At 49.3% G+C, this 8,963-nt stretch overlaps 1 protein-coding gene across 1 annotated transcript; it reads right to left on the bottom strand.

Annotated features, from left to right (window-relative positions):
* Positions 1 to 1,273: 1,273 nt before the first annotated feature.
* Nanos2 (nanos C2HC-type zinc finger 2) lies at positions 1,274 to 2,697 on the bottom strand. Its single transcript, XM_028778628.1, has one exon. It carries the CDS (start codon positions 2,620 to 2,622, stop codon positions 2,212 to 2,214), a length of 411 nt encoding a protein of 136 aa, XP_028634461.1. The 5' UTR covers positions 2,623 to 2,697; the 3' UTR covers positions 1,274 to 2,211.
* Between the last annotated feature and the right edge of the window lie 6,266 nt (positions 2,698 to 8,963).

Below are 8,963 nucleotides of genomic sequence, written 5' to 3'. Positions count from 1 at the left end.
ATTTGTATTAAGACCCGAAGCAGAAAAGACGGGCTGGAAAGATGGCTCAGTAGTAGTTAAGATCTCTCCCGAGAACACCAGAGTTAGAATCTCATAACCATCCTTAGCTCCAGCACTGGTGCCCTCTGCTGGCACCAGGCATGGACGTGGCGGGCAAACATACAAGCAGGCAAAACACTCATACATAAAGGGAGAAAAATTCTGGAGTGTGTGTGTGTTTGTTTTTTTTCTTTTTGAGATACGAGGTTTCTTTATGTAACCTTGATTCTCCTGGAACTAGCGCTGTGGACAAGGCTGACCCCGGACTCATGGAGATCGGCTTGCCTCGAGAGTGCTGGGACTGACTTAAAAGCCTGCCACATCACCACCGGCCTAAGATTGGGTTTTAATTGTGTGTATACGCATGTGGGTGCTGGTGACTTGGATGCTATAAAAGGCCAAGAGAACCTTGCAGCTAGGTCCACCTGCTTCTGACTCCGGAGTGCTGGGATTAAAGGCAGGGGTGCTGCTACTCCCCAACACTGGCTTATACTTTTTTCCTAATAGTTTTGTGATAGGGACCCCAAAGTTTAAAATCTATCAAAACTCTGACCTAGGAGTTCCTACACTCATAAGGTGGTGGGGGAACCCCTGGGCCTTCAGAGCTATAGAGCCTTAGGTTCAGTCTCCAGTGAACAGGAAAGCAGAGAAAGGGAAAGGAAAGAAGGAAGGACTGACTCAAGGGACTGTTGAGATGGCCCAGTGGGTGAAAGGGACTTGCCACTAAGCTTGAGACCTGAGTTCAGTCCCCAGGACCTGCATGACAGAAACTGGACTCCCTTGAATTGACTGACTACTGTCTGGATGTTGTACCCCCTCCCCCTAGCCCCCTCCCTCTTTTCAAGACAGGGTCTCTCTGTGTAGCCCTGACTGCCCTGGAACGCTATAGATTAGACTGGCCTCAATAAGAGAGATCCATCTGTCTGTCTCTGCCTCCCGAATGTTAGGATTAAAGGTGTACACCCACAACTGGCCTTTCCACACTTTTTTTTATTTTTAATTAAAAAAGTGTCTAGATGGAGGCTGAGAATTATCTGGGAACCTGTTTTCAGTCAGACAACATGTGTTGGAAGACATACGAGGTAGGTCTGGACTGCAGTTCTGGACCCCTTCCTGCCCCTCTTAGGGTTCTCAGGATTTTAGGCAGCCCTTCAATCTCCTCTTTTGCTTCTCTCTCCCAGCACTCAAAGGCACCGCCCACTAAGTTAGACGACCAGATTCAAAGGCAGTAGACTAAGAAGGACGCTTTATTCAGCAGCAGGCACCCCCCTCCTCCACCCTCATCCCATTTCTAAGCCTCCTAAATAGCATAAAATCCAACTGGCATTCTTCTCTGACCCTACAATTAAAATCTAAGCAGTAACCATTCCCGTGAGGTCTGACTCTTCTCACCACACTGGCTTAACACACTCAACAATATTGGACGGGTGGAAAAGAGATACATGTCTCTCACCCACCAGGGGCAGGGATCCAGCCATGACTGGAGCTGGGGGCAGGAATAGAGTGAACTGGGGTTAGTAATGAATGAGATCTGTGGGCTTCAGCTCACCCGAGGCAGTCTGTGAAGTTACAAAGGTCTGACAGCCTTCCCAGAGGGTCCCAACCCTCCTCTAGTTCCCATAACCCTCCTCTTAGTCCTGATGGGCGGGTGGCACGTTCAAAGAATTGAGGGCTGAACTTGAATGGTCCATGAAGAAACTTGAGTCTGCAGATGCTGAAGAAGCTGAAGATGGATGGTCTCATAGTACCAGTATCAACTTCTTGGCAGTGATGATCAGGATCAGTCTCTGGCACTGGCCCCAGATTTGTAAGATTAGCCTGTCAGAGCACACTGGATTCAATAGGATGGCAAATCCAGGGATCGCCCAAGGGATCTTTATAGGGGAACCGAGACGTCAAAGAGACCACCTTAGTGTCATCCGCAGGCCCTCACAATCCAAAAGAAGCCACCAAGACTCACACAGTCCATGGAGAATGGTTCTCACAGTACCAGGAATGTCTGAGACACGTAGTCTGGGCTGCCAGCATTCCCCAGTGTTTCAGGATCCTGAAGGCACAGAGAACATTTAGATCCAGGGACCTCCAGAGGGCTGGGTGAGCATTGCAGAGGGTACTAGGGTCAGAAGCAGGAGGGTTTGGGATGTGGGTGAGCGGTACCTCACGGGGTCTCACTTATCGCTTGACTTTGCGACCGGCTGAGTTTCGTCCACTGCGACGGTAGAGAGACTGCTGGCTGTTGTTGAGTGGACAATACTTGAGTGTATGAGCATGGTCACCGGTGGCCCCGCATAGAGGACACACGTAATGTCTCAGGATGGGGCACACAACCACCCCTTCAGGCGTCTTCAGCTGGTGTGAGGCGTAGACGTGACGAGACTCCCCATTGTGCTTGCAGAAGTTGCATATGGTAGCCAGACTTCCGGGGTAGACCTCCGGGCCCTGCTCGCTCGTCCCCTGGGGCCTGGAGTTGGGTTCCTCAGGTACCTCATTCTCCAGTCTCTGCTTCCGTCTCTGGATGATATCCAGCACCACCCGGCTTAGGTTAAAGTAGTCTCTCCACATGTCAAAGGGCGGTAGGTCCATGACACATATGTGTGGCTGTGGTCACTGGAGACAGACTGGGGGACAGGGGCTGTGAGGTCAGAGGGCAGGAGCAGGAGTTTTGTGGAGCAGAGAGGAGGCACACCCCCTTATAAATACTCTCCTAGAGACCATTCTAAGCAAAGGTGGAGCTTAGATTTAAAGGGCCCACTTCCAGCCAAAGATTCTTGGCTGGCTCCAATCTCCCAGGGAGATTGGAAGCAGGTTATTCCCCAGGTTGCCCCTCCTCCAAGGCACTGTGTGTTTTCTGGGAGGGAGCTTCTAGTCCATGGGCCTCAGTTTCCCTCCTATTCAGTTAAGGGCTTCGCCTGTGTCTCTTGCTCACCCTCAGACCTTCCCTCCCTTCCTCTTTCCCTCTCCTCTCTCTTCCTTCTCCCTCCTTTCCTTTAATTATCCAGAACTTACCATTTGACTTAATTGGTGTTTTTGTTATTGTTTTCGTTTTTTTTTTTTCTAAGACAGGATGTCAGTATGTATCGCTGGCTGTCCTAGGCTGGCCTCAGAAACTCACAGAATCCACCTGCCTCTAACTCTGCCTCCCAGGTGTTGGGATTAAAGGTGTGCGCCACCATGTCCATCTTAATTTTTTTTATTCTGTTTAACAATGGAGTGGGGAGACGGCACAGCTTGCATGAGGACAACTTGGAGGAGGCGGCTCCTTCCCCCAAGTGGATCCAGGGATCACATTCAGGTCACCAGGCTAGGCACTTTGCCCGCTGAGCCATCTCACTGCCCTGATGTGGGTTTTGTTGTTGTTTGGTGTAGCTTTTTTTTTGTTTGTTTTTGAAACAGCGTTACATCTTGCTACTCAGCCAATGACCCTGACTCCCTGTCCTTCTGTTAAGGGCCCGGGAGTGGGAGCCACCTTTACCTGAAGCTTCTGGCTCTGTTGCCTGTTTCAGCCTTGAGAAAGCTGAGAAGACAGACTCACAGGGTTGGCCCGGAGGGCGGGAAGCTCAGTGGTAGAGCCCTTACCTGGTGAGCCCCCAGGTGGTTTGCATGAGCCTGGTACCATAAGCCTGTCATCCCCACACTTGGGAGGTGGAAACATGAGGATCAGAAGTTCAAGGCCAGCCTCAGCTTCGTGTAACCAGTTTGAGGCTAGCCTCACCGATCTAAGGTTCTGTCCCAGTAGGGGCCAGCTGTTAGAGTGCTTTATGCCCTTGCATGTGATACAAGTTTGGTTGTCAGCACTGAGGTCAGATGGCACACAACCACCTCAAGCTCCGGCTGCAGGGGACTCTGACACCTCTGACTCCTAAGGCTGCCCGCACTTGTGTGCATATAGACACACATAAATAAAAACAATAAAGAGGGCTGGAGAAATGGCTGAGCTGTTAGCAACATTTGCTGCTCTTACAAAGGACCTAGGCTTGGCATCCAGCACACACACTGGGCAACTCCACACTGTGTGGCTCCCACCCCAGGGGATACGATGCCCTCTTTTGGCCTCCCTGGGCAACTGTATGTATGTGGTGCACAAAAATCAAGAAGGCGCGTACGTGTGTGTGTGTGTGTGTGTGTGTGCGCACACACATACATTTTTAGAAAATTAGAAATGAAGTAAACAAATACACCACACTAGTGTGAGTACTCCTTTGACATTGTTTTTTTGAGATGTGGCCTGGGCTGGCCTCGAACTCCTGCCTCACTTCTGACTGATGGAGTGATAGGCATGACCGGCTGTGTGTGCATGGGTTGTATGTGTGTGTTGTACGTGTGTGCCTGTGTTGGATGTGTGTATGTGTGTGAGTGAGTGCAAATACTACAGCAGAGGCTAGCTTTCGGAAATCAGTTCTATCCTTCCACCACGTGTTTCCTGAGGATTGACCTCAGGTTTCGGACTTTAAGGCAAGCACCTTCACCCTCCTTGCTGTCCTGCCAGCCGAGCAGTAATAATCTCAATAGTCCTTAGTACAAGGCAGACTCTGCAACACAGTTTCCTACATGCTCTGATTTCATCCTCAAAAGTCCATGAAGAGAACACAACTATGATCCCATGCAGCTGAGGTTCAGAGAGGGCAATTCATTGGCCCCTAGTCACACAGCATGGAAGTCAAAGAGCTGGGATCCTAGGAAGTGCTAACAGGTGCGCAAGGTGTCTGGTGATTTACAAGCATGATTCTTTGAAGGCCATTACCAGGCAAGGAGGTGAGGACTCTTATCACTTTCATGTCACAGAGGGTGTGAGGCTCAGAGACAAGAAGCATACACAAGGTCTCAAATTGGGTGGTCACAAATCATTATGTGTTGTGTGTTTACGTGTGTGTGAATTTTTTTTGTTCCCGACCCCCTGTATCCCCAGATAAGGACCAAAACCAGGGCCTTGAGCTTCCTAGCTAGGCAAACACTCTACCACTGAGCTAAAACTAACCCTCAGTGTGTTCATTTTTGAGCTAAGGTCTCATGGCGCCCAGGCTGGCCTTGAACTTTCTGTGTAGCAGAGGATGACCCAAAGCTTCTGATCTGTGCTACCACACTGGACTTTTGTGCTGCTCGGTATACAACTCAGGTCTCCATGCATGGTAGGTTACTATTCTAACAACTGAGCTAAGCACCCAGCTCCCCTCATACGTCATTTTAGGGTGACCTCAACACCAGCCCAGAGCAGGTGCTGCCACTTTGTAAAGCCAGATGTGCTCACCAAGAGTCAGCTATGGTACCTCACATGGTAGCATATGCCTGTCCACTCAGAACTGGGGTGGGAGAGACAGTACTATCATAGGCAGTTCCAGACCAGTCTGGGCTCCATGAAACCCTGTCTCAAGAAAACACAGCCCAGCCGTGGTGGCGCACCCAGGAGGCAGAGGCCAGTGGATCTCTGCGTGTTTGAGGCCAGCCTGGTCTACGGAGCAAGTTCCAGGACAGTCAGAGCCACACAGAGAAACCCTGTCTTGAAAAAACCAAAAGAGACCAAACAAAACAATTATAGTTCCATCATGCCAATGAGCAGAGAAAGGCTCCAGAGAGCCTGAGGAACAGGCTGGTCAAAGCTCTCTGGATGGTAGAGGTGGGCTGGGACCCAGACCCACAGCGATCTCTCTCAGGTCCTGGCATTCTCCAGGCCCATGCACCTGCATATGGAATGCAGGCAAGAGAGAGGAGCAAGGAGGTTCTGTGATCCCAATAGAGACAGGAGGATTGCTGCAAGTTCAACTCCAGCCTGGACAACAGAGTGAGGCTTATCTCAGAAGCCAAGGGAGAGCCAGGGAAGCCTGGTGAGGTTTGCCTAGTGTAGGTGCTGTACAGGAAGGAGACAGGATAATCTGGGAGCCAATGGTTTCCACAGAATGATACCACCACCGATATTCCAACCAGGGACAGCCCTCCAGGTAGGGGAGACATACTGCTGTACAGAAGAGCAAAGCTCCTGACGAGGGGCCCAGAACAGGCATCAGGTCTCTGTGCTAACTGCTTTGTATAATACCACAGCAGAGGTGAGTCCGGTGGCTTATGTCTGTGATTTGAGTGTATGGAAGGTTGAGGCAGGCGGGTCATGAGTTCTAATCCACCTTAGACTACATAGGCAGACATGTCTATGAGAGAAAGGCAGGTGGGTCTCTGTAACTTCGACACCAGGCTAGGAGAGGGTCTCAAAAAGAATAGGATGCTGATTTTTAGCGTTTATATTGTTGGGGAGCTGGTGAGCCCCTGTGCATGACGGTGCTTAAGCCTGACAGTGATCACTTTAGTTGGGAGTCTGAGAGCCCTGTAAGGAAAGGCCTGCTTGGATGACTATGCTATTGCTGGACTCTGATTCTGCCATTTGTCTCTCCAGCGGCTCCCCCCACCCCCACCACCTTATTTTTTGTTGTTTCATGGTTTACATAGTTACTTACCTATAGCTGCTCTTCCTCCTAGATCTCTGATAGTGGTTTGGTTTTTGGATGTTTGCAATGAATTCTTTAGATAAGCCCACTCTGTGGGTGGTGTGTGTGTGGGGGGAGAACCAAACCGGAGGTGAAATTGATGAGACATGGCCCAACCTGGTGTTTACTGTGCAGAGTTGTGCTACCCACGCCCTGGCCCTGCAGGGGTCCATGGCCCTGTTTACTTCTGAGTTTCCTCTTCGCCTGACCCACCCTGGCTAGAAAACAGATCAAGGGGTTTCAGACAGGTGGATGGGGTGAGGATTTCAAACCTTCAGAAAGGCCAGCATCAAGGAAAGTTAGGAGAATTAACCCCCAACTTTCCAAACGGAGTAACTGAGGCCCCTGTTCCACAGAATCATCAAACTCAACTAAAGTTTATTAATTTCTTGTAATTAATCTTTTTTTTCCCAGAGGCTGGGTCTCACTTTATAGCCCAGGCTGGCTTTAATTGGTAATCCCCCTGCCTCGGTCTCTCAAACTCCTAGACTACAGCTGTATACCACTATATCCAGCTATATGGTTCTTTCACTGGGTGAAATGAGAGAACCAACTCCTGAAATTTGTCCCCTGACCTCTACAGCACAGTGGCGTGTGCCCCACGCTCAAATAAATAAATAGATAAGATTTTAAAATTTCAAAAAAGTGTGATTAAGCCAGATTTGATGGCACACATCAATAATTCCAGTACAAAGAGTGAGGGCTGGGGGGTAAGAGAGTCAGGGGTTTGGGGTCATTCTCTGCTACTTAAATGAGTTTAAGGACACTCTGGGTTACAGGTGATCCAGTCTCAAATGAGGAAAAAAAAGTTGAGGGCTGTAGTTTCACTGGGGAGGGACTGCCCAGGATGAGGGGGACCAGCAAGATGGCTGTGATGGTTTGAGTAAGAACAGCCTCCATTGCCTGGAGTAGTGGCTCATGCACGCTTTTAATCCCAGCACTTGGGAGGCAGAGACAGGCAGATCTCTGAGTTTGAGGCCAGCCTGGTCTACAAAGTGAGTTCTAGGACAGCCCAGGTTCCACAGAGAGACATTGTGTCCAAAAAAAAAAAAAAAAAAAGTCCCTGAAGGTATATATATATATTTGAGTGTTTAGTCATCATGGAATGAGGGAATGACAGGTCTTAGTCACTACTGATTGCTGTGAAGAGACACCATGACCAAGCCAACGCTTATGAAAGAAAGCATTTAAATGAGGGCTTGCTTACAGCCTAAGAGGTTTACTCTGTTGCCATCATGGTCAGGAGTGTGGCAGGCAGGCAGGCAGGCGTGGAGTAGCAGCTGAGAGCTACACCCACATCTGTGAGGACAGACAGACACTGGTTTCTGAAATCTCTAGGCCACCCTCAGTGACACACTTCCTCCAACAAGGCCACACCTCCTGATCCTATCAAAGGGGCCACTCCCTGGTGAAGAAGCATTCAGATAGATGAGCCTCTGGGGGCTTTCTTATTCAAACCCACCACAACTGTTATCTTTAGTTACATAGGGAACAAGGCCAGCCTGCGGGAGTCTCTCTCTCCCTCCACCCCCCATTTGTGTGTGTGTGTGTATGTGTATTTGTATGCACTAGAATCTGTTGGGCTGGAAGTTTGGCAGAGAACTTGTTTCAGAGACCCCAGATTTGATCCCCATTAGGGTAAGATGGAGAAAGGCTCTAATACTCCGGACATCAGTCTTTCTTATATTCAGTCCCTGCAGACAGTTTCAAGTCCATGGCCAATATATTTCAACCTGTAACAGTTGAACTCATGTGCCACTGCTGTAGCCTCTGAGAGTCTATCAACACCTGCCTGTGGACTAACTACTCCTTTCTTCCTTGTTTCTTTGATACAAGGACTATGTAGACCAGACTGGCTTCGAACTCCTGAATATAGGTGCTGAAATTATTTTATATGTATGTATGAGTTCCTTCATGGATGCCTGTGCAGTATTTGAACTGGAAGAAGTCAGAAGGGCAGGCATCAGATTCTCTGGATCTAGAGTTAGAGATGGTTATGAGCCACCATGTGGGTGCTGGGAATGGAACCCAGGTCCTCTGGAAGATCAGCTGGTATTCTTAACCACTGAGCCATCTCTAGCTCCTTGTCTGTTCTTTCTTGTGACCTTGTTATTTTGGCTGGGTGCTTCACCTTCAAATTGTATTGGGGTTCTCCGTGTCTGACTGGGTAAAGATGAAGGCTGGTCTCAGGTGCCTTCTGGGGCCACAGTTGTACCCATAAATAAAACGTGTTTTGTTTCATTTTGAGACAAGGTCTCACTTTTCGGCTCAGAGCACCCTCACACCATCCATGGTTAAGTGGTCCTGCCTCTGCCTCCCTAGTGCTAGGATCAAAGCCACGAACCAGCCTGCTCACAACGGTGAAGTCAATCAGATCTTGGTCTATACGAACCTGATGTTTTAACCATCATACCTTCTTATTCTTCCTACTAGATCTCACTGGATAACCCAGGT

This window comes from Grammomys surdaster, unplaced genomic scaffold (genome assembly GCF_004785775.1).
Source record: "Grammomys surdaster isolate TR1022 unplaced genomic scaffold, NIH_TR_1.0 339, whole genome shotgun sequence".
NCBI lineage: Eukaryota > Metazoa > Chordata > Mammalia > Rodentia > Muridae > Grammomys > Grammomys surdaster.
The sequence above is the reverse complement of the archived record's forward strand: the minus strand, read 5'-3'. Positions and strand labels throughout refer to the sequence as shown.

Bases quoted from the DNA above. Each gene is read 5' to 3' on its own strand.
- Nanos2 (XM_028778628.1), bottom strand. From the start codon at position 2,622: ATGGACCTACCGCCCTTTGACATGTGGAGAGACTACTTTAACCTAAGC.